Raw genomic sequence first — 25,524 nt, forward strand, 5'->3', positions numbered from 1 at the left:
CTTTCTTTCTTTCTTTCTTTCTTTCTTTCTTTCTTTCTTTCTTTCTTTCTTTCTTTCAACATAAGCAGGGACGAGCAGAGGGAGGCAGGGGAGGAGACAGAATCCAAGGCAGGCTCTGAGCTGTCAGCACAGAGCCTGACAAATGAACGGCTTGAACTTACAAACCATGATTTCGTGACCTGAGCCAAAGTTGGATGCTTAACCAACTGAGCCACCCAAGCACCCCAGTACCATTCTGTTTTAATTACTGTAGCTTTGTACTAAGTTTTGAAATTAGGACATGTGAGTCTTCCAGCTTTGCTGTTCTTCAAGATTATTTTGGCCATTCTGTGTGCCTTGCGTTTCCAAATGAATTTTAGGAACACTTTATCAATTTCTCCAAAATAGGCAGCTGAGATTTTGATGGGAATTGTGTTAAACCTGTAGGTCACTTTGGGAACTGTTGTCAGCTTAACAACATTAAGTCTTCCAATCCATGAACATGAGATATATTCCTATTTACGTAGACCTTTTCTAATTTCTTTGAGTGATGTTTTGTAGCTTCTGTATATTGCATCGTATATCCCCAAGCATTAATTATAGGGTGAAGTGACTATCATGCAGAAAAGCGTTTTCTTCCCTTAAAATATCTGGCCAGATTTCATCAGTGTGAACTGTGTAGTGACATTCCAATGTTTTTGACATATAAAAACAGCAATTTCATAGGCTTCAATCTAACGCTTTCATTACTTGACTATAGGCTAAATGAGAATAGCTAATATATTAATTAGGCTAAGCTACTATTACAAAGAGACCTATAGATGCAGTGGCTTAAATAAAGTAGTACTCAAAGAGTAGTCCAGCCAGTCCAGGCTGTGGGGTAGCTGCGCCCCGTGAGATCCTTCAGAAACCCAGGTTCTTTCCGGGTCCCTCAGTGCATTGTTCTTATCTAAATGGTTACATCTAAGTGACTGTTGCTTCCACGTTGTATTTTGCAGAAACAGAGAAAGAGAGCTTATCCATGACAAGCAGGTTGTCTTTAATTTGGAGACAACCCAGAAGTTGTGTACATCTCCTGCTCTTTTGTTATATGTGCGCACCCGGCTCCAAAAGAGGGAGACAGATGTAGGCTCTAGCTGGGTAACTGTGTGTCCAGCTAAAACTCTTATGATGGAAGAAGGGGAGAGTGGATTTGGGGGACAATCAGCTACTTGCCACACTCAACTTGATCTTACCTTTCTTCCTAGGAAACCATGACTTCTCAGTAACATTACTGTTTTCTACTTCCTGTATTCCTGCTAGGCTTCTTCTCCAGCCTGGCCCTGAAATTGTACAGATTTTATTGCCACAGACGCCAAAAGTTTCTGTCGCTATACTGATTTGGACAGAGTTGCTGCAGGTATGCAGGCACGTTCTTAGTGGGAAGCGAAAGCCCCAATATCTAATGTAAGGTCTTTTCATGGTGACAGAAGTGGCCGGCAAGGAAGAGCAAGGCCATTGTAGGAGTTTGTCCATCATGGAAGGAACAGGGCAGGACCATTCATCTTTTACCCAAAGTGTCCTTGTTCTAAGGCTAACCTCCAGGTCTTGCCTTTCAACCACAGATCCTGAAAGCAGGCTTGAGGAGCCTTTGGTGAATCATCTGATGAAGTTATTCTGCTCTCTGAAGGGAATGGCTCGGAGGTAAACTCCAAATCAGTAGCACTTTGGATGAGGTGGCTTGGAAATGGTCATGTGGTCGGCTCTGCCACTAGGTCTTCAGTTTAGAGTTGTTCCCAGGACTTCAGCTTCCTGACTCATCTAGGTCGAGGAATGTGGTTTGAAGACATAATTCACTGTGCTCCCTCCAGCTATCTTAGCTTCCGCGCTGCAGTATTCCCTGCAAGGAACAATGTATTGGAACCCCTTAGATGGGCCTTTACTCCTTGAGGCTACTTACCTAAGTGGCTCCAAATGATCTCAAACCTTTGTCCGAGGAAAACTTGTGCCCATTGCTGTATGTACAATATGCATACACTGGTGACAGTATTTGCTACCCACACAAACGCTTATGAGCTAGGCTCTATGCTAAATACTGTACCCCATTAAAAAAAACTTTGAATGTTTTATTCTTTCTTTGAGAGAAAGACAGAGTGCAAGTAGGGGAGGGGCAGAGGGAAGGGAAGACACAGAATCTGAAGCAGGCTCCAGGCTCTGAGCTGTCAGCGCGGAGCCGGACATGGGGCTTGAACTCACGAACCATGAGATCATGACCTGAACCAAAGTTGGACGTTCAACCTACTGAGCCACCCAGGCACCCCACTATACCTCTATTTTATCTCGTTTTATTCCTCACAAGAATCCCCAAAAGTAGAGGATATTATTTCCATTTGACAGATAAGGTAACCGAGGCTTAGATGGTTTAAGTCATTTGTCTAAGTTCATCCAGGTGGTAGAGACAAAGCTGTGGTTAGAATCAGAGCAGTGCCTGGGTGACTCAGTTAAGTGTCCCAACTCTTGATCTCAAGGTTGTGAGTTCAAGCCCCATGCTGGGCTCTGCACTGGGTGTGAAGCCTAGTTTAAAAAAAAAAAAAAAAAGGAACTAAATATGTGTCTCTTAAAACTTTGTGGTTTAGCCATATTGCCATCTGTATACCCCTGTGCCTGCATTTCGGGCAGCTTCTTCCGGGATGATTGGCCCACTAGGCCTGGGGCTCAGCAGGATGTACCAGAGAGGGCCCACACATGCCCAGGAGCTTGGACAACGTTTGTTCACAAATCGACTTGTAACTCATTTACTCATTCAGGAAATGTTTGTGGAATATTTACTGTGTGCCAGGTACTGGGCAGAGCCTGTGTCTGTCCTCCACCCCTCGTGGAACTCCTCAAGGTCTGGGGCCTCTGGGCCTCTTCTATTGCTGTGTGCCGAGGGCCAGCTGAGTTTGTCTTACTGCTTTTCGAGTGTAGGTCTCTGGGTCTCTTCCACATGCTGTGATGGAGGGTATGATGATCACGGCCCAGATCCTCGACTTCATGTGTTTCCTGATGTGCTTGGATTAGACCACCTCAGGAGGAGTAATTGACAAAACCTTTCCCTTTGGTTGTGTGTGCACAGAGTGCAGTGGTTAGTGGTCTCCTATAATGACTTCTTGCCTGGTGTGGGGGGGATGGAGTGGAGGCATTTTAAGTTTTCAGAATTATAGAACTTGGAGCGCCTGGGTGGCTCAGTGGGTTAAGCGTCTGATGCTTGGTTTCAGCTCAGGTCACGATCTCATCGTGTGTGGTTTCGAGCCCTGCGTCGGGCTCTGTGCTGACAGCATGGAGCCTGCTTGGGATTCTCTGTCTCCCTCTCTCTCTGCCCCTACCTGGCTCTCTCTCAAAATAAATAAATAAATAAACATTAAAATAAAATTATAGAAGTAAAATGTGTTCACCGTAGGAAAAAAAATTAGAAAGTATGGGTAAACAAAAAGAAAAAAAAAAGGGAAAAAGAAATCACCCATTACTCACTTCTAAAGATAACTTCTGATAATATTTTGGTGCATTTATTTCTGTTCCTGTGCTCATCTACTCGTCCCTTAAAATGAGATCATTCTGTTTTGTAAGCTGCTTTTGAATATAATACAGGGGCACCTCTGTTGGGTGTCTGACTTCGGCTCGGGTCATGGTCTTACAGTTTGTGGGTTCGAGTTCTGCATCGGGCTCTGTGCTGACAGCTCAGCTTCAGATTCTGTGTCTCCTTCTCTCTCTTTGCCCCTCTCCTGCTTGTCTGTCTCTCTCTCTCTTAAAAAAAAAAAAACAATAATGTAATATAGCATGCGCATATTACCATATCAGTAAATATTTACCATGTCTATGTATTCATGTATATATTACATATATAGTAACAAATAAATCATCGTTTTGAATGAGGTCTGGTTAACAACAACAACAAGAACAGTTTTGTGTTACTTCACAATTTACAGAGTGCTTTCATATGTGGTAGTTCAACTATCTTCACCAACAATTATTAAATAGCATGGTTTCTGGCATGTGGGGTCACAGCCAATTACCAAGTGCAGAAGCCCATTCAAGGGACACCCTCTCCTTTCAGGATGTGTGTCTTAGAGACAACATAGGTTAATAAGAAAAATAGTCCTGGTCCAGCTCAGGTGTGGATTTGCTGTGCCTTTGGTTGGGTTGCTATCTACTCTGTTGCTTTTCCTCACTTTGAGAACACAGAGCGCCCCTCCCTGACCTGTGACCCCACCAAATGGTGGAGGGCATTACCATACCTCTGGAGGTGGTTAATCATTGACACAGGGTGCATTCCCCAAGGTTTGCAAGGACGCCTGGGAAATCACTGACAGCACTATGGGAATGGGTGGCTCCCCGTTGGGGGAGGGACTGAGGCAGAGTTTTAGCTGAGCTGGTACCTCCAGGCCGCTTGTACAAGGTCTTGAAAGGGCCTGTTGACCTTCTCTCAACCTTGGGAGGGCATCAGAGTGGGTCAAACCTGAGGTAAACCATGTGGGCTTCTCCTGCCCACCTCTCCCGGGGGCTCAGACACATCTAATGTGTCATTCTTTAGTTCCTTTCTTGGACTCTATTCCTGCCAAAGGAATGCCAAGTCTTCATTTACATCACCACCTTCTGTTACAGAAATAAAGAGGAACATTGGCAGAGGAGAACTAACTGGTTCAGTCGTCCCCAGGAATGCTTCTTCCCTGATTGCTGTCGTCCCTCAGCAAGGCTCTTGGCCGACACTGCAGTCTCTCCCTAAATCCCACCAGAGGCTTTCTTGTTTCAGGACCTTCCCAAGGGGAAGCACACAGTGTTCACTAGCTGTAGAGTGTAGCTTCCAGAGAAGCAGTAGTTACTGTTATTTATTCTTTGCAGTTACTCTGTGCGGTGGGAATTGGCTGTCTTTGTTGCACAAGTGAGGAAACTGAGGTTTGGACAGGTAAGCTTCCTTTGCCACGGCCCCACCACTGTAAGTGGTGAAGCAGACACATTTGACTCAAGTCTGTCTGAATCTTCCTTGGGCAGCATTCGACCCGTTTCTCCTAGTTGTGGGGCATTTCACATGGAACAAAATGGCAGTGGAACAAAGAAACAAGCCAGGTGAGAGCAGGGCTGCCCTCGTCGAAACTGAGAGAGATGGAGTCCCTGGCTCCACCCTCTTCGAGGTGGCCCGAGGCATCTCCATGGGTCACCTAGGACTCAGCACTAAAAGCGTCACAGAGTAGATGTGAGGACACAAATAGGACCCATGTTTAGATCTTTGAAATCCTCTACTGTCTTTCCAGGTAGTTAGGGCTCAGACACCAGGAGAGGGGTTCTTTGGGACCTTGGGTTTTTGTTCCCCAGAGTGGAGGTTGGCAGTGATGCCAGGAACAGACAACTGAAGCTGAGGGTCACCGTAGCCTAGGAGTCTAGTCCGCAGTGCGGACAGTTCTTAGAGGTCACTTGGTAGCAGCTGCCCAGCACGACTGCTGTCTGGATGAGTCACAGTAAAGATTTGGCAGGAAGAATAACAGTGCTATTCTGGGAATTCAGGGCTTACTCCAGGGCGCCCAGTGCAGCCTGCGGGACTGTCTATCCATACAGTGCTTCCCACCAGCTCACTCACTAGACGAGGCCTACTGTGTACGAGGCCCTGAGAAAGCAAAGGTTAAACGACCATCCCTGCTCTCGCAGGGCCCATTGGCTGGCAGACAAACAACCACAGTCCACGGCAGCCCACACAAGGGTGAAGTAACACTGGCAGCATCAGGGAAGGCTTCCTAAAGTGTCCATTGTTGCCATCAACCTCAGACTAAAAGCCAAGTCCCTGTCAAGACAAGACCTGTAACTGTCTACCAGGCTTTTTGTGGTTGTTGAGATACATAAAGAAAGTGATGTATTTGGAGGGCGCACTGGGGGAACACCGTTGTCCAAGGAGACTGGCCAGGCCACTCTGGAGGACCATCTGAGGGGATCTTCTGGGATGCCCTGGTGCATTGGTTGGCACATTGCTCTCCTTTGGAGCCATGCCAGGTCACCTGGGATTCTTTGAGGGCAAGCCTTGGCTTTGTATATGCTGATCCCTGTGTTCTTTTACCTAGCAGTCCGGGCTTAGCTGTCTCCTGGCCCCATTCTGGTCTGGTTTAGGTGGCCAGGGGCCCATCATTGTCTCTTTGTGCACTCATAATATGTCTGTTGTGACCCACTCTGTGTGCTAATTGACATCTTTTCTGTTCCTGTCGGTAGTCTCTTTGTAGATAAGATCTGTGTCTTGTATCCCATTGGCCTGCAGTGAGCTTGATGCACAATAAATCTTTAGTAGATGTTTAAAACGAATGAATAAAGGGTGGAGCATTTGAATTTGAAAGACGATTATAGTTCACCAAGCAGAGAAATGGTACAAGGAGATTCTAGAGAGAAGAAATTGAGAGTTGGTCCAGGGCCCACCATGACTTATTCCACATATGCCCTTAATATATGCTGCTAAACTTACCTGAACCTCGCTTTCCTCATCTGCAAAATGGGGATAATATTTATCTTGCAGGTTCATGGTAAGGATTTAAGATGATGTTTATAAAGGTCTTAGCATCTTGTGCATACAAAGTACCATGATGAAATATTAGGCTGTTTTCCAATTAATCTCTATGCCCGGCGTGGGGCTCGAACTCACGACTCCGAGATCAAGAGTCACACACTTTTCCACCTGAGCTATGTTTTGTTTGAAAATAACATGACTTTGTTGGTTATAAACTACCAATGAGTATTTTTTAAAAATTTGAGGCTTGTGTTAAAAATATGAGGAGAGCCACTCTTTACTGTTCGTGGCCTTATGGTGCTTGTCCTGAAAGGATTGTTATTCCTGGAAGGATTGAACCCTACATGATTTTGCCTCTTTCTGACTGAATTCATAGAATAATTATTCCGCTAAATTCTGTGCTCCCCATTCTCTGACTCACAGGACATGTGAAAAGAAATTCTTCATGTGGCTTTGAAAGGTCGAGAGGAAACTGAAGTCCTCACAGCTGACACACTGCTCTGTTGTCCCCATGTCGGCCACGCTTGTGCAACTTTCCCCTTGGAATTAGACAGAGTCTCTGTTAAGTGATCAGCGGCAGGAATCCATCCAACCTAATGGGCATTTAAAGAAATCTGTTACAGGAGCAAAATCTGTTCTAGGTGGTCAGGTCTCTGCTTTTCTAAAGCCAAAGAAATATATCTGTGGCTAACGCTGAAGTTTTCTTAAAACAGACAAAAAATGTATTCTTGGGAGGCTGCCTCTTCTTCTAGAGTGTTACGTTATGGATAACAGCAGAATAGCTGTGGCTGGCTGGCACGGATTTAAACCCTTAGAGTGGCTCAGTGAATCTCACGGCAGCCTTGTGAGACTGGCCGTGTTGTTTGCACTTTACAGATGAGGAATCTGAGGAACAAGCCTTCAAAATCAAGTGTGCCTGACTCCAGAGCTCTTGCTTTTAGTGGGTCGGCCTCGTGGTCTTCCGGTCTGTATTCCATTGGTGGATCTGCTTTGTTGGTGTCCCTCCGTCCCAGAAAGAGTGTGGGCAGCTCAGAAAGGTCTCATGAGCCCTGTCGGTGAGACTGCCTTGTGGCTTCTGTCTTCTTCCCCTGCTCAGCTACGGGGTGCTGCTTTGGGAGCTCCTGACTGGCGAGGTGCCCTTCCGAGGAATCGATGGCTTAGCCGTAGCTTATGGAGTGGCCATGAACAAGCTCGCTCTTCCCATTCCTTCTACGTGCCCAGAACCTTTTGCCAAACTCATGGAAGGTAAGTGACCCCTGGCTGGAACAAAACTGGAGAAAGTTTACCTTTCGGCAGCCCTTGGGTACGTTGCGGACAATCCTGCAGGGTCGGTTACTGAAAGAGGAGGTGAAGCATTGGTCACTCACGGAGGAATCCTGTGGGTGGTTGGAAGACCTGCTTGAAGATATGTCAACACCCTGCCTCGCTGATGTCACAGATGTCCCTTCTGTCCATCTACAGTGACTGTAGAGCTTGGCTCAGTAACTAAAGCCTGCTATCCAGGGCTTTAGCATTTTATTACTTAATAAAAAATGAGTGTATTACACATATAGAAGCAAAGAACATCGGAGAAGAAAGGAACTCTAGAAGTCATCTGGTCCCTAAGTGAGAAACCCAAAGCTGAGAGAGGCGAGGTGCACTCCATTAGCTAGTGTCTGAGCTGAGAGTAGGTAGAGTTCACTTTTCCTGCTGCCCAGCCTGGTGCCTTTTATCCTTGCCTTATCATCATCCCATAGAGGTGGGCAAGGCTGGCTCATTTATTTGTGGGAGATTGAGGCCCCGAGTCTCGTTACCCACTGTCAAGACTGGAATCGTGTAGGAACAGAAGTCATGGCTGTTGAACTTCACGCAGGCAGAGTCTCTGGACTTGTTTTTCTTATGCTAACTCAACAGAGTCAGATGGGGGTGGCCGCATTATATTTCCCCATTCAGTCTTTATAATATTGAGGGTGGGCAGCTTGTTTTATTTCCCCAGCCCTATTTGTGGTTACCTACCCAGTGTTTCAGTTTCTGGAGGGAAAACTATTTCTGGTAAGTGAGGTCCCGTAATATTCTAAGTCTTAACGCTTGTCTCTGTCCACTCATGCTTTCTGTCCGCTCACGTGTTCCGTGCAGACTGCTGGAATCCCGACCCTCACTCACGACCATCTTTCACAAATATCCTGGACCAGCTAACTACCATAGAGGAGTCTGGTTTCTTTGAAATGCCCAAGGACTCCTTCCACTGCCTGCAGGATGACTGGAAACATGAGATTCAGGAGATGTTTGACCAACTCAGGGCCAAAGAAAAGGTAAATAAAACAAGAAAAAGCCATGCATTGAATCAGTGGACCTTCCCCACTGGGGCCTCTGGACAAATTCCGACACAACCACCTTCCTGCTTGGTCTGTGGTAACAGAGCAGCTTTTTTCTTCCCGGCTTTACATGGAGAGAGTTCTCCAGGCCTTAGGTATGCCCTGAAATAGTATAGACGTTTTCTTTCTTTCCGGGATATGGCAGGAACAAGTAGGGGAGTCATGATCCAAAGCTCTTCTTACAGAGTATCTATTTCATTGTCCAAACCAGAGGAAGAGCACCACTGGGTAAGTACCAGCAGAAAGTATGAGAAAGTTCTAGAAATGTTTCTTGGTTCTGTAGTGGACTTCTGGGGGTGGGGGGTTAACTTGTTACAGGGATACTTCAACACTGAGCACAGGTATCAGAATCAGAAATAGTGATGGGCTAAAAATACTATGGTTCTGAAACTATTTGGTATTCTGTGTGTTTTTATGAAAAGGGCTCAAGCCCAAACTGACTGAGGAGTTCAGATATTCTTAGCTTACTAAAGATCTACCTTTTTGTTTTGGTGTCTATTCCCTATGTGGCTCCTCTCTTTGCCCTTCATGCCTGGTTAGCAGCCAGTATCCACAGAGGTGAAGCTTCACACCAGCACCTATGTTGCTTCTACGACAGGGGCCAGGCTGGACCTAAGGGCTATAGCTGCGGGCATAAGCGGCGTCCATGTGTCTCTTGGTTAATTTCTGTTTTCCCTTCTCATTCCCCATTATGGGCATTTGGGAAGCAATTTAATATAATGACAGTAGCTAAAATTGTGTATGTCTTTCAAGTTCTTTCACTTGAAATGTCTGATGATAAAAGAACCTTGTATCATTTTTATCTTGGGTGGGGGGGGGGGTTATGGCCCTTGCCCCGGCATGTAGGGCAGGTATTATCTTTTTCATCTCAAGGCTGAGGGTCAGTGACTTGTCTAAAGTCACACAGCCAGGATAGTGAGAGGCAGAATCTTGAACCTGGATCTTCTGATTCCAAACTTTTTCTCTCCAATATCATTGTTGTTTCCCTAAACAAATGACTTAAAAATCATTTCTGGAGCTGATGTGAAGAAATTAAACTCTTTTTTTTTTTTAATTTTTTTTTTTAATGCCATATAGCAGTCCTAAACCTGGTAGTATTTGGCAAGTCAGTGAGGATTCTGCAGGGGAATGGAGTGAGTCTATGACATCTTTTGTGACCTGGGGGGTGGGGGGAATCCGACACTGACCTTGGAGCAGAGTAATTAATCGAGTTTGTTCCTGTTACTAATGCTATTCCAACTAGAAGAAACCTAGAGTTGCTGGTTCTTTTTAGACTGTTGAATCATTTGACTCTTGGTTTTCTTTCTTTTGATTGATGAAATTATAAGGGTACTAGCCACTAAGAAGAATGAAACTTGGATTTTGTCAGTAAATAGTTGCTAGGAAAAGCCAAACCCATTCTCATAACAGCTAACATTCGTAGAGCATGTTCCCTGTGCCATGCTCTAAGTAATTAATATGAATTCTTATGTAATCTTACACAATAAGATAATAATTGTCTTACATACCATGTGCTGTCAGTGCTGTTAATTCCATATTGCATATGATGCCCATGGTAATTCACTCCAGGCCACTATTCAGCCAGTTTGTTCCAGAGTCCTTGCTCTTTTTTCTTTTTCTTTTTTAAGTTTATTTTGAGAGAGAGAGAGAGAGCATGTCCACAAGTGGGGAAGGGGCAGAGAGAGAGGGGGAGAGAGAATCCCAAGTAGGCTCCGCACTGTCAGTGCAGAGCCTGACGCGGGGCTCCAACTTAAGAACTGTGAGAACATGACCGGAGCCCAAGTCAAGAGTCAGATGCTTAACCGACTGAGCCACTCAGGTGCCCCCAGAGCCCTTGCTATGATGCCTGTCCATTATAAGGCTTGTAGTTGGGCAAGTGAGGGCGAGATGGATAATGAGCTTTCTCTCTGGAGAGATTCCTACTAAATCATTGTATGCAGATAATGTGATTTGCATACTAGGAGACTGATCCCCAAATAGGCGTTTCACAAGCAGGAGACTCACATGTTTGAGTCTTCCAGATATATGGTGCCTTTGGCAAGTACTCCACAAATGTCCTGGTTTCCCATATGATTCAGCTCATTCTCAGCATGTCTCAACTTGACAGCTTCCACATATAGTGACAATGGATTTGTCTCCGGACTGGGGTCTGACTTCCCACAAAAGAGGGGGCTACAACACAAACCATCCCCTAGACAAGAGGGCACAGGAGAAGATGACTTAGGAAAGCTGAAATCAGCTTGAACTTTTTTTTTTTTTTTTTTAATGTTTATTTTTGAGACAGAGAGAGACAGAGCATGAACAGGGGAGGGTCAGAGAGAGAGGGAGACACAGAATCTGAAGCAGGCTCCAGGCTCTGAGCTGTCAGCACAGAGCCCGACGCGGGGCTTGAACTCACGGACCGTGAGATCATGACCTGAGCCGAAGTCGGACGCTTAACCGACTGAGCCACCCAGGCGGCCCCAGCTTGAACTTTTTAACTTTCCCATCTAGCAGCAAAATCAACCAACCAGGAATGATTTTTCTCAATCTTCCGTGTGTGTGTGTTCTCCTGATGGTGAAAACAAAGTACTGGGATAAGGAGAGCCAAGGTTTTGGGGGAAGCATACAACAGTTGCTTATTTCATTAAAGAAGGAGAAGTCCAAAAGTTCAGGCTCATCTCTCAGACACTTTGGATGAATCTGGGTTCCCGTAAAGGCGTGTATTTATAAAATTGAATTCTGTCTCCCCCTCCTTTCTCATTCACGCGTTGACACTGAGCACCTATCATGTACAAGACAGTTTTCAAGGTGCTAATCCTTTTCTCACTTCTGCCTTTTCTATAATATTTATTATCAATTTTGATACTCTCTTGAGAGTAGAGGGCAAGTTGAGTGAAAGTTCCTAAATGTCAGAATATTTTATTCCCCTCAGGTCTCTGTTCTCTCTTTGTTCTCTACCCACTGCTCAGCTTTGCCAATATGTGTTCACAAACTTTTTTCCTAGCTCTAGGCTCCCTTTCTACAGTCCAGAATGACTTCTTATAGTGGAGCATTCCATGGAGAAATTGTAGCTTTCGACCACAGAAGTGTTGCCCTGACTACTTTATTGAAGAAATGCCCATTTTTTTTTTAGGTTTGACTACATCATGCCCCCTCACTTCAGTCTTACGCCCTGGGTAACCAGTGCTAACAGTTTAGATGCCAGATTTGACAATTGTATGTACATGTTCTGTTCTCATTCCTGTTTCCTCTCCTAATACCTAATACCACCTCCCCTCCCCCCCCCCCCCCCCCCCATCTCAGGAACTTCATAAATTCATGCAGAAGGAAAAAGAGGAAGCAGGCAAGAGGGCTTGCCCATCTACTAGGGCAGTGGTACTAGAGCAAGCGCCTGGCAAAGACTTTGGGAAATGTTTTCTCTTCTCTTTGCTGTGCTGTCGTGGTCCTTCCAGAGCAAGTGGTTGTCCTTTGAGATAAGAGGAGAGTTCAAACCACATGCCTCAGTAGAGTCACTCACCAACTGAACAGAGGTTTAGAAGACTCCCTTTTTTGAACAATCACTCTGGAAATACATTTTTATTTGAGTGTTAGGTGATGCCTGGAGGGTGATTCATTTCTAGGGGGGGCACATTTTAAGCTAGATCACATTTAGTTGGCTCCGGTTTAAGAAACGTCCCTTATATAATGGGGAAAAAAATTAAAATAGAACCAAGTCTGTGAATTTTTTTTAAATGTTTTTATTTATTTTTGAGACAGAGAGAGAGCATGAGCAGGGGAGGGAGGGGCAGAGAGAGAGGGAGACACAGAATCTGAAGCAGGCTCCAAGCTGTCAGCACAGAGCCTGACGCAGGGCTCGAACTCACCGACTGTGAGATCATGACCTGAGCCGAGGTTGGACGCTTAACCGACGGAGCCACCCAGGTGCTCCCCAAGTCTGTAAAATTTAAGGACAGGATTATATTTTCTACCCAACGCCCCCCCCATTTTTTTCCAATCACAGGCAATTTTTATCAGTAATCAGGGAGCACCTGGGAACTACCAGCCCCTGTCTCCAGGGCTGCGGTAGCCGTGTCCTCAGTGTGGCCGTGCCCAGGCTGCCTGTCCCCAGCGTCCAGCGTGGTCAGGTGTCCGTTTACCAGCTACCTGTGAGGCCGGCATCTCCTCCTGGGACCGGGGGTATGGGCATCACAGGAGCGCTGTCCAGGTTTCCGGGAAGCACTGGCCCTCGGGGGCCCTTGGCCTCCACCCCTGCACTGAATGCCCCGTCTTCTCCCCGCTGCGTCTGCCGCTGCAGGAGCTCCGCACCTGGGAGGAGGAGCTGACGCGGGCCGCGCTCCAGCAGAAGACGCAGGAGGAGCTGCTGCGGCGCCGCGAGCAGGAGCTGGCCGAGCGGGAGATCGACATCCTAGAGCGGGAGCTCAACATCATCATCCACCAGCTGTGCCAGGAGAAGCCCCGGGTGAAGAAACGCAAGGGCAAGTTCAGGAAGAGCCGGCTGAAGCTCAAGGATGGGAACCGCATCAGCCTTCCTTCCGGTCAGCGGCCAGGCTGGGGGTGGCTGGGGGGGTAGGGAGCAGGGCAGCCTGCTGCAGGGGACCCCGGGGGGCGGCCAGGGATGGGGCTCTGGGGCTCAGAACGGAGCAGGTTGGACGTGGCCCGTTCCGCTCACCGGAAAGACTGGCCTGCGGAAAAGCTACCCGGCTCCAGGGGAGTTTTTGAGGGTGACTGATCACAGGGTGTGAAGGAAGACCGACTGGTGGCTGGTGGACCTGACAGGCCGTCACGGTCCAGACTGACAGTCGCATGGTGGCTCACATAGACACGTCTCACATGAGGCAAGCCTGGTGAGGAGGCCCAGAGCTGCAGGGGCAGATTCCGGGGCATGCGTATGCCAGAGACGAGAGAACGTCGTGCTCTGCAGAATAACTTATCTCTGGCTTTCTTTAAATAATTAGTTGTGTGCGAGCAGTGGAGATCAGGATTAATGTGTAAAAATTTGATTTATGCACAACCTTTCAGAAGCACATTGGGTGAATAAAGGCACATCTGGAGTACGTCCAGGCTTGGGGAAATGCAAAGTAAAAGGAATCTGTGAATTAGAATCTTTGTGGGGTGTAGTGTACCCGTGGAGGGAGGTGAGTGTGTGTTTATGTAGATGAAAAAAACTTCGTTGTAGTCTAAGTTTATCAGGTCTGGGAAGCAAACTTACAGAAGTGTAAGGAACCAAGGGAAAAGGGCGGAATAGGAACAATAGCCGATGATTGTAAGCACTGGTGGCTTCAGTACAGACAAGGGAATCCATTCAATGAAATTCCGTGACTTTGTTTGTGGGACATGTTTACTGGTGTCCATGTTGCACATTTTTTCTGGCCAGGCAACAGGGAGTCTTTGAGTTCCTCTCGAACGTGTTGCGTGTGGTGCCACGCTGCTGCCGTGTGCTGGGGAAGGCTCATAGGAAAACAGTAGCTCCCACCTTCCGGGACACTGCATCTAGTGGGGAGACCTAGGTGTGAACACTCAGCTGTTCACACTTCTCGATACATGAGGACACTGGAACTTAGAAATCCAGAGCTGCGAGTTTTACGTTCTTCATGCTCTGCCATAACTGCCTCTGGAAGACGTCACAGTCTGGACCATTAGCCCCATTGCCCTCACTTTCCTAGGTTCCCACCAAGGATTAGTCCTAATTACTCTGCCCTGCCTGCACTTAATGAGAAACATCAGTCTCCCTGCTTTGGTCCCTAAGAAAAGGGGGCATGTACTAATAGATTGTAAGAAGCAGAATTGTTTTTATTTATTTTGAGAGAGAATTTTGAGAGAATTGTTTTTATTTATTTTGAGCTGAAATCAAGAGTGGGACACAATCGACTGAGCCACCCGGGCACCCCAAGAAAAAGAATTTTAAGTTAGATTTCCTAGAATACGCAACAAGTCTCATGTCTTAAACAACTATTGTAAATCTGTATATATAAGATTCGCTTAGACAGTGAATTTTCCTTCTCCTCATATGTTGGTCCTGCTGCCCTGCCTTCTTTGGGGAGAAAGAGAACATTTCCTAGGTGAACAAGTTGCTTCTTGGGAAACTGGGGCCTGTCCCTCAAGCCCAGGACATGTCACTTTTCTCATAGGAACTAGATTATGGGAAAATGCGTCTAGCGGGGATGCATTCACTTTTCTCATAGGAACTAGAGTATGGGAAAATGCTAATGCACACACATGTCTGTGTTTCCCCAAGCAGATTTCCAGCACAAGTTCACGGTTCAGGCCTCCCCCACCATGGATAAAAGGAAGAGTCTCACCAACAGCCGCTCCAGTCCTCCTGCGAGCCCCACCATCATTCCTCGCCTTCGAGCCATCCAGTGTGAGACTGTTTCCCAAATTAGCTGGGGCCAGAACACACCGGGGGCACCCGTCCCCTGCTCTGTCCAGCCACCGACTGGCCCAGGCTTGCTCCATCCATAACTTCTGCCACCTCTCCTCGACAATGTGTATATACATGCACATATGTACGCAAACCCGTAGCCCTCCTTCTTGTCTCTCTCCATTAGCTTTACTACCGCCTCCTCTACCTTTTACTCTTAGATCCCAGCAAAGGGGGTTGTGGGTATCGACGGGATCCTTAGTGAACTACAAAGCGATTTGGAAACTGGTGTGTGATATAGATACCCTGGTACCTGGCCTGGGTTGGTTGGTACCCTGGCCTAGGGACCTTGTGCACTCTCTGCCATGTTTGGGGCGTCACTGTTTTTCTTTTGTTCATGCTTCCCAGGGAAGGGTGTTTTCAAAGTGTGGTTCCTAAGAAAACTCACCAAAGACTTTGTGATAGGCCAAATTGGGACTGATTTTATTTTCACCACCGTGTTTACTGAAAAGAATTTACACATACACGTGTGTGTGTGTGTGTGTGTGTGTACATGAACAAAGTAGTTCCCCTAACTTAAAGATAGAGATTTCATTTTTTTAAAAGCCCTAGATTTCTGGCTATCCTTGAAAATCGATTTGTATCAGTGGATTCCCTTTTTCACGTGGCCACAGTTGGCTAGAACCAATGGCAGTGTCCATATGCACCGTATTTTGCCTCAGTCCCCTCAGCTCCCTATTTTTTGGTGTCTAGAATCATTCACTCATTTATGATGTAAGCCTCTGGAGCATTTGGGTTTCAGCCCTTGTCATAAGGTAGCAATGTCAGAAGAATGTTCCTCCTCTCTTATCTAGTATATTTCTCTAGGCCTGTTCCCTCCCCTTCTCCTACTCCTGACTTCCTTCTCCATAGTCTTGAGTTCCTCATTATCTTTCTTTCTTACCTACAATTCCTTTCTGCACTTCCAAGTCTTCCTTACCCCCTTATATTTTTTCTCTCCTTCCTAACTCCTCACCCACTGCCCCTCCCCGCCCAGTTCCACCCAACAAAACCAAGTTCTTTAAGTCAGATCTGTTTGGAACTCTGCTGTCTGGCTGGCCTGAGCTCCAGCTTTGCATTGGACTTACGAGAATCTGGGCAGTTTTTCCATGTTTGGTACTTTGCGAGTGCTCAGTGATTGGTGGCTGAGGACTTGAAGGCTCCACTTGGGCACAGAGTTTTTGAGGAGGTGTGACTTCTTCCCTGTAACTCCGTGCGTGTGTGTCCACGTGCGCATGTGTCTGTGTCTGTCTGGTGAGGTAGAGGCTAGTTTGGGGGGGGGGGGCTGTCTATCTTTCTTTCCAGATCCCATCCAACTTTTGTTCTTCACAGTGACACCAGGTGAAAGCAGCAAAACCTGGGGCCGGAACTCAGTCGTCCCCAAAGAAGAAGGGGAGGAGGAGGAGAAGAGGGCCCCCAAGAAGAAAGGACGGACGTGGGGGCCAAGTACACTTGGTCAGAAGGAGCTTGCCTCGGGAGACGAAGGGTAAGAGCCAGAATGTAAGAGATTCTTTCCACTTAAAGATGGGTATACCCTTTTAAAACTATGACATGAAATACCTTCTTCTCTGTTGTGTTTCATTGCTTTCTGAGAAATTACAAGCTTCAGTTTTCCAATGTTCTCATTTCCTGAACCTCCTAGGACAGGGCTCAGCATACGTTTTCTGTAAAGGGTCAGATAATAAATATTTTAGGCTTTGTGGGTCACATCCTCTCTTTTGCAATTACTCACCTCCTGTGTTGTGCAAAGGCAGCCATAGACCATGGGCATTATGTAAATGAATGAGCGTGGCTATGTTGATTCAGTAAAACTTTACGAAGGTGGGTGGTGGACAGGATTTAGCCCCCTCGTTGTAGTTTGCCAACACCTGAAGTCCCGGTTCTTCATAGGCCAGTCGCTACATGTAGCAGTGTAGTGGTGGCGAGCATAACCCCTGACCCCAGGCTGCCTGGGCGTGAATCCTGGCTCCGCCATGCCTCACCGTGTGGCCTCGTGTTTCCTCATCTGTAAATCGGTGATTATACCAGTACCCATCTCCCGGGGTTGATGTGAGGATTAAATAACTCCATTTTGGGAAGCACATACAAGATTAGCTGGCTCATAGGAAGCATTTGTAATACCTGCTGTGATGGTTCTTCCCTGCTCCTGGTGCATTTTCTATTTCCTACCTTATTCTTGGTGTTAGAGGCTAGAATCCTGTTTTTTGACTTTTCTGAGTGTGAGAATAGGCAGTAATCCCCTTTGCCCTTTTCAGAGACTTTCCTGAACTTGTGTCCGAACCTGTAAGTGGCCTTGGTATTCCTTCGAATACTAAGATTTCATGTCCAAAATCTGTTCTCTCATGTCAGATCCGGGCTGAGAACGAAAATAGCAATTTGATTCAAAAAGGATTGACTCCGAAGCCAGGCTTTAGAAATCACAAATACCTTGGAATAGAAAATTTAGGTACATAGGGTGAACTGCCTGAGCTCTGTGAGGGCTCGATGATGGTCCTCTAGGAATGGTGAATTGCTCTGCTGTGCTAGGTCCTGTAGAGGCAGGATCTCCCTCAGTTTGGATTCCTTCGAGCCCTGGGGTAGAGTAGGGTTAGGATGGGTCTGAAAGTCAGTCACGCTGAATCCCTGGATGTTTCTGACATTTCAGTAGCTTCTCTGGTTCTGCTTCATTTATAGATGTTTTTCGTCTTGTTTAGTAAATTAACTTTGGTTCATGTTTCAAAATATTAACTTTGAATTTTCTTCCTCCTTGCGTAGATTTGTCCTCAAAACTATTGAAGCAGTTCATAGAGGTGGGGGAGGGGAGGGGCAGAGAGAAGGAGAGACAGAATCCCAAGCAGGCTCTGCACTGTCAGCATAGAGCCCAGTGTGGGACTCAAACTCAAAAACTGTGAGATCATGACCTGAGCCAAAATCAAGAGTCGGACGCTTAACTGACTGAGCCACCCAGGCGCCCCAAAATATGACTTGAATTTTTTATGATTCTCAATTCCTGTTGAAGAAATAAAGTATATTCTGTTCATTCTCGAGTAAAGGCTTCTTTAACGTCAGAAATTTTGGGAGCCTCTGTGTGATAATATTTCTAATTTTAGCCCCTATCAACGGAAGAAAATAATCCCTAACAACAAAAAGCTATATTGAATTCAGTAATGTTAAGTGAATATACATCCTTTAAAAAATGAGTACATATCTGTAGGAAACGTATGCACTTGCTTGTAGATAGCTTGGGTATCTGTGGGTTCACACGGCCTCTGCAGTTATGCTGTGGCTGTTCAAGGACCTTTGTCCCACAGATTGGGAGGTCCTGGGTCTCCTTGTTAGGATTATTCCTTCATCACGTGGGCTTTGCTTACCGGGCCAGAGGAGGGCAGCTACCAATGTAGCTAGAGTCAAGCCTTGAGGGCTCCCATGTGGGAGATACTGAATTGGATGTACCCACTGTCGCCTACTACTGATTTTCTTTATTCATTGAAGATCCCCTCAGAGACGTGAGAAAGCTAATGGTTTAAGTACCCCATCAGAGTCTCCACATTTCCACCTGGGGTGAGTCTAATCTTCACCCTTTCATCAAATGTGTTCGTAATAGTCCCCTTCCATTTCCTTGTCCTCACAGCACATCCGGTAGAATCAAACCTCATTATTGCCAAGGCTATGCTGATTTTTTTTCCTTTAAAGCAGTACCATCGTGCACCCTGGGAAATTCCTGTGTTGGTCTGACTTTCCCTCTCCTCACTTCTCTGACCACTCCCGTTGTGGGGATTCTCCTGGCACCCTTAGTTTTAGGGGGCAGTACATGACTATTTATGCTTTGAACTTTAGCACTGGCTTTGATTTTGCTAATCTGGATTCCCCTTGAACTCAGAGCTGGAGGTGATGTTATAAGATCATCAGCTAAAAGTCCCAGGCTATGGGTTTGGTTAGCATGCTTATCCCTGGCTGTGTATTTTGGTTGAAACCAATGGTGGCCGGAATATACTTGAATTCACTGGTGTTTCTGACAGCACTTGAAATAGAGATCTGAAGTGAGGGGAAAAGTTGGTCCCTCTCTCTCCCTCGAGATGGACCGGGAAGAGTGGGCTTTAGCTGAACAGCTTTTCCTGGCCCTAAAATGAGAGCCACCTCTGGTTATAATCCTGGTATGTCCAAGGCAGCCATAACCCACGGAGTCCTCAGCCTTCTCTCTTCGTTGTCCATTAGAGAAAAGACCAGTGCTTCTGGGCCTCTGATTCCCCCCCCATCGTAAAGGGGGTTGATGGGGTGCCCAGTCAGGATCCTCAGAGTTACTGGCTGGCAGGTGTGAGCTCATCACAGGGACTTGAAAGCAAGCTCCTGCCCTTTTCCTCTTCATTCCCAGACAAACCAGGGGCTCGAGTGCAGCATTATGTACTACCCACATAGGTCTGTCCCAAAGTGCACTGCTTTGGTGCAGCTTTGTTGGCTGATTTTTGTTTTTGAAAAGTGGATGGCTTGGAAAGTTGCCTAAGCATGCTGTGAGCTTGGAAGGAGAAGTTGAGAAATGGCCCATCCCTGCTAGCTCATCTGCCCAGGGCTCGCCTGGGATCACAAGGCTTCGAATTGCAGTGTCTCTGATGTCAGCAGTGTGCTGGACACAGTGTCCTGGAGTGATCGTCTCTGCCTTAAGGTGGGCTCAGGCAAGACCCTGGCCAGTGCTGGGCAGTCCTCATTCTTCCTGTCTTCTTGCCAGCCTGCCTGCTAGATCTTTCCACAGCTCCGTAGCAACATGTGAAGGGGTGGGTTCATGGCCCTGCTTTTCTTTTCCTGGAGCATGTGCACTTCTGTTTGTGACACGAGGGGACCCAGTGATGTTCGTTACCCCGAGGCTCCTGGGCTTTGGTGGAATTAAGCACACAGAAAGAGACGTTTCCATGGGCCCCTGGAGGCGAGGGTGGAGTAAGGGAAGTCACCAGTTCTAACAGTTCCCCCATTTCCTCCTATTTAGCCTCAAGTCCCTGGTAGATGGATATAAACAGTGGTCGTCCAGTGCCCCCAACCTGGGGAAGGGCCCGAGGAGTAGCCCAGCCCTGCCAGGGTTCACCAGCCTTATGGAGATGGGTAAGCATGGCCCTTGTCCTGACTGTCCCTGTTCCCTCAGGGAACTTATGGCCAAGCTTCTGGGAGTGTTTGAGGACTCCTAGTACCACCTCATGGGGATTGTCTCCTCTTTGACCCAACTCCTGGGCCCTCACCCCATTCCCTCTTCATTGGCTCTACTCCCATTGCATCAAACCTTCCCAAATCACAGTTTGTTCCCACTGCTGCCATGGAGCCTGCCCTTGGCCTCCTATCCCAGGGCGCCGGTTGTAGTCTCCTTAGGGCAGTGCAGAGGGTGAGGACTTGAATCAGGTGCTTCCATCTGCTTGGGTGTCTTTGTATTTTAATGTGGGGAGTCTGCAAGACCGGAGATGGTGGTGGAAGACACTGTGGTCTTTCTCTAAGGAAGCTTTCCAGTTGCCTGTGATTGCTGAATGGGAAAGGTCTTCTCCAGGCTCCCTCTCTCTCTCAGATAGGATGTCCTCTTCTCTCTGAAGATTTCCAAGTCTTAGTAGGTCAGTCTACAGCGTAGATGGGCCTTCACCCATGTAGAGGAATCCAGTCCGTTGCGGGACACTGGTCTTGAGACCGGCCTCTAGGCCATTGTTGTAGAAATTCAAGGTCCCTTCCAGTTTTAAGGTGCAAAAACATTAGGGATGTTTCTGTTCTACCCACTATTCTAGGAAACTCACACACTGTACCTCTTGTGTTGAGGATCCCAATGCAAGAAGTAGGAAATGAGCAGATTTGTCTGCACACAGGAAAATAGGCTCTGGAATGGAGAGTGATTGCCTCATATTGGCCACGGTTGAGTGTGGAGGGGTAAAGCCCTGTGGGTTCAATGCCCGGTCCTTATCCTGCCTGTGAGACTGTTTGACCCTTGCACTCCTGAAAATCCAGGAGGCCCAGGAGGCCCAGGGTTGGGGAGAAGGATGAGATTCTTACTCTTGCTGCCTCATTCCCATTTCCTGTCCCCCACACCCTGCCATTTTTGTCATCTCCAGAGGATGAGGACAGCGAAGGCCCCAGGAGTGGGGAGAGTCGTCTACAGCATTCACCCAACCAGTCCTACCTCTGTATCCCGTTCCCTCGAGGAGAGGATGGGGAGGGCCCCTCCAGTGATGGAGTCCACGAGGAGCCCACCCCAGTCAATTCAGCCACCAGTACCCCTCAGCTGACGCCAACTAACAGCCTCAAGCGGGGTGGCACCCACCACCGCCGTTGTGAGGTGGCTCTGCTTGGCTGTGGGGCTGTTCTCGCGGCCACAGGCCTGGGCTTTGACCTGCTTGAAGCTGGCAAGTGCCAGCTGCTTCCCCCAGAGGAGCCTGAGCCACCAGCCCGCGAGGAGAAGAAGAGGCGTGAGGGTCTTTTCCAGAGGGCCAGCCGTCCTCGTCGGAGCACCAGCCCCCCATCCCGGAAGCTCTTCAAGAAGGAGGAGCCCATGCTGTTGCTAGGAGACCCCTCTGCCTCCCTCACGCTGCTTTCTCTCTCCTCCATCTCCGAGTGCAACTCCACCCGCTCCCTGCTGCGTTCCGACAGTGACGAGATCGTGGTGTACGAGATGCCCATCAGTCCGGTTGAAGCCCCACCCCTGACCCCTTGCACCCACAACCCCCTGGTCAACGTCCGAGTGGAACGCTTCAAGCGAGACCCTAACCAATCCCTGACTCCTACCCATGTCACCCTTACGGCCCCCACGCAGCCCAGTGGTCACCGGCGGACTCCTTCTGACGGGGCCCTCAAGCCAGCGGCTCTCCTAGCCAGCAGGAGCCCCTCCAGCAATGGGTTGAGCCCCAGCCCAGGAACAGGTGAGTCCCGTCCTCCTTTTCTCTTTCCTGCTCTTGGGCCTCCCGGGTGTGGCAAGATTGGAGTGAATGGCAAAATTAGAATGATAGTTCCTCCTCTGATTCGGCCCACCAGGACGTGCTGCCCTGGGGTTGGAGAGATGGCCAGGCCGACTGATTTCTCTGTGTCCTGTGCCTCGGCAGGGGGCTTCCCTGAAGAGTGAAGGCAGACCGCAGGTTCTGGGAAGAATCGGACCCAGGGCTCCTGTAGGATGTTCAGGTCCTGGGTCTTGGAGGGCACAGTGTAGTGCCTTCAGGGCATCGGAGGGGCAGGAGCCGAGCTGTGCTCGTTCCCTGAAGTGGAGACAAAAGTTACCAGAAGGAATGCTACACTCATACAGGAGGGGTATTTGTGCCACGTAGCTGGGCTCTTGCCTGTGATTACAGCTTAGTACAGACCTACTCGTGGGCAAGCTTCCTCCCAGGCATCCTGCCTGTATCGCTCATCCCTTGTTTGTGCCTGACTCCGAATCCAGGTACATTCCTGTGCCTGTGCATGAGCTCGCCTTCCCTGTCTGACGCTGAGCCACCTGGGTGTCCACATCCCTGTCTTTTCCTGCCACTGTCACTTGCTCCCTAGAAGACCGAAACCTGACTTTGCAACCCCTCTCACCCAGTAGGAGAGGAGATGGCGACTGGGATTTCAGGGAGATTTTGAGTGTAAATGACAATTGTATTTTCCCTTTCGGCTTTAGATTTTTTGTTGTACTCAGGTATGTGTCCTCTTTGGGAAGAGACCTTATGACTCATCTTCAGATTTTTGAGACCTAGATTTGTTCTGGCCTCACATGTTTATTAAATGGATGAACTGGAAATAAACAGACACTTCCTTACGTCAGGGGTCAGCAAACTTTCTCGTTAAAGGCCAGATAATAAATATTTTAAGCTTTTGGGGTCGTACGGTCTCCGTTGTAATTACTCAACACTGCTGCTGTCGTGGGAGAACAAGCTGTAGGTGCGGCTGTGTTACAATAAAACTTGTTTTGCAGACCACAGGGTGGCCCATGGATCGTAGGTTTTTCATTACAGATGTGACCCCCGTATGTCCTCTTCTTATTTTATTATCGGAGACAGTGATCATGGCCTTCTCGTTCACTGTTGTATCCCCAGTGCCTCCCAGCACACTCTGCTGCACATAGTAGGTGCTGCTTAAATATTTGTTGCTCGTGTTATTCCAGGTGAATAGGGATGTGGCAGGTATGGGGAGGGAGCAGTGTCTATCTGGTCTAGAAATGTGTGCCATCACCTGATGCCTCTCCCTCTGTCTCTTTGCCCAGGAATGTTGAAAACCCCCAGCCCTAGCCGAGACCCAGGTGAATTCCCCCGTCTCCCTGACCCCAATGTGGTCTTTCCCCCGACCCCAAGGCGCTGGAACACACAGCAGGATTCTACCCTGGAGAGACCCAAGACCCTGGAGTTTCTGCCTCGGCCACGTCCTTCTGCCAACCGGCAACGGCTGGACCCTTGGTGGTTTGTGTCCCCCAGCCATGCCCGTAGCGCCTCCCCAGCCAACAGCTCCAGCACGGAGACACCCAGCAACCTGGACTCCTGCTTCGCTAGCAGCAGCAGCACTGTGGATGAACGGCCCGGACTCCCGGCCCTGCTCCCGTTCCAAGCGGGGCCGCTGCCCCCCTGCTGAGCGGACGCTTCTGGACCTGGACGCAGAGGGCCAGAGTCAGGACAGCACCGTGCCGCTGTGCAGAGCCGAACTGAACACACACAGGCCCGCCCCTTATGAGATTCAGCAAGAGTTCTGGTCTTAACACGAAAAGGGTTGGGGGCGGGCAAGGGGGAAGCAGGAGGAGATGGGGGGAGCTGGCTGGCACAGCCCTTTCTCGGAGTTGGACCCCCTGAAATCCAGCCCTACTTCTTGCACTGATAATGCACTTTGAAGGTGGAAGGGATGGAAGCAGGGCCACTTCAGAGGGTCCCCTGCCCTGTAGGGCCTTTCTACCCATGTCCACTGGAAGGGGCTGTGGCCATCAGCTCTGGCTGTGTAGGGGAGGGAGGGGTGCGTGCATGTCCCCCACCCTCCACAGTCTTCCTCGCCTTTACGGTGACTCTGCAGGGTCACTCAGCCAAATCTGTCTGCTGCCCCCTCTCCTCAGCCCCCTGGGTAAGCCTGGAGCCTGTCCCGGAGTCCTCTTGTTAGCCCTGAGTTCAGCCTTCCCAAACACCAGTATTGGATGATCTGTGATTGATTTTGCTCCTCTTCCACATTCTTCCCCAGCACCCATGAATCAGAGTCTCATCTGGTGTGAGATAACACGCTTTTCTGTGCCCTAAGCCCTTACGTGCCCGCTGGAGGACTGAAGGCAAGGTGCCCCAGTGTGGGACGTAGGAGTTGAGGGACCTGGTACTTACCCGCCTGCCCTTCCAGGTGCCCCGCTTATTTATTTGAGCCCCACAGGGGTAAGGGGACCTGGGGGGAGGAGAGGGAATTAGGAAAAACAGTCGAGTGGCAGCAAAGAGGGTAACAGAGTCTGCCCTTGTTCCTTTCGGAAACACACAAATAAAGGCAGAAACCAGCACCTGTTGATGGCATCCATCTCCTACCCGGGGTCTGGACGTGGCCAGACCAGTTTCCGATACAAACATGCTCATCCCAGGGATAGTTTCTTGGGAGACTCACTCACTGGTGCCAGTTCTGAAGCCAGAGACAAAGTTCCTGTGTTGGTCCGTTATGTTGTTCTGGTCGTTATGTGTTATGCCCTTCTCTGGATCTTTCCTCCAATCCCTGGAGCCAGTGGATTATGTGTTTGGCTGGTAGATATCTCTGCACTGCACCAAAATAGCATATTGGTGGTGGGGGGGGGGGGGGGGGGGGGGGGGTCCCGGACACTGGGAGCTGGAACTGTGGGGATTTCTTCTCAGCCACGCCATCCATTACGGGATGCCCTTGAAGTAAAACGGAGCCATTAGTGGTACCTTCCACACACGGATATGGTGAGGCGATGATGTTCGTGGGGTGCTTAGTGAGCCACTGATATACAGGAACCTTTGAGCCCCAGGCACTGCAGACTGACCGAGGGCTCATGCCTCTGGGCACAGGTGGCCCCTGATGCTGGGCTCTGGACCCTGAGCTGGGTAGGAAGGAGAGCAGAGGCCAACCCTGACTTTTCTGGAATCTGTTTCCTGAACTGGAATGTTGAGCTGCTTGTGGAGCTTCCTCCTGTGTGCCTGCACCATTTCCACTTCCCCTGGGGCCTCCCGTGTCAAGTGTGAGCGGTTGCCTTTGTGCAGGACACACACGTAAACTTGATTGGGAGCAGAGCCTTGGGTCATGCTCCTCTCCCCTCCAGACTCTCCAAATGTGGCTTCCCTGTCTCTTATCATGGAATATTTCCTTGGAGATGTTGGCGGACCGCCTGCAGGTTCCCTGCATTTGCTGCCCACCTGCCAGAAGGAGGAAAGCAG

General features: G+C 48.6%; 1 protein-coding gene across 1 annotated transcript in view; it reads left to right on the forward strand.

Moving 5' to 3' along the window:
* Window positions 1-24,888, forward strand: part of MAP3K9 (mitogen-activated protein kinase kinase kinase 9) — a 76,609-nt gene extending 51,721 nt beyond the window's left edge. The window contains 9 exon segments of the mRNA XM_049612549.1: window positions 7,575-7,723; window positions 8,594-8,769; window positions 13,109-13,349; window positions 15,053-15,175; window positions 16,547-16,700; window positions 20,172-20,284; window positions 21,268-22,071; window positions 23,385-23,734; window positions 23,736-24,888. Coding sequence (XP_049468506.1) covers window positions 7,575-7,723; window positions 8,594-8,769; window positions 13,109-13,349; window positions 15,053-15,175; window positions 16,547-16,700; window positions 20,172-20,284; window positions 21,268-22,071; window positions 23,385-23,734; window positions 23,736-23,870 — 2,245 coding nt within the window. The 3' untranslated portion in view covers window positions 23,871-24,888.
* Window positions 24,889-25,524: the final 636 nt, after the last annotated feature.

This window comes from Panthera uncia, assembly GCF_023721935.1.
Source record: "Panthera uncia isolate 11264 chromosome B3 unlocalized genomic scaffold, Puncia_PCG_1.0 HiC_scaffold_1, whole genome shotgun sequence".
Classification (NCBI taxonomy): domain Eukaryota; kingdom Metazoa; phylum Chordata; class Mammalia; order Carnivora; family Felidae; genus Panthera; species Panthera uncia.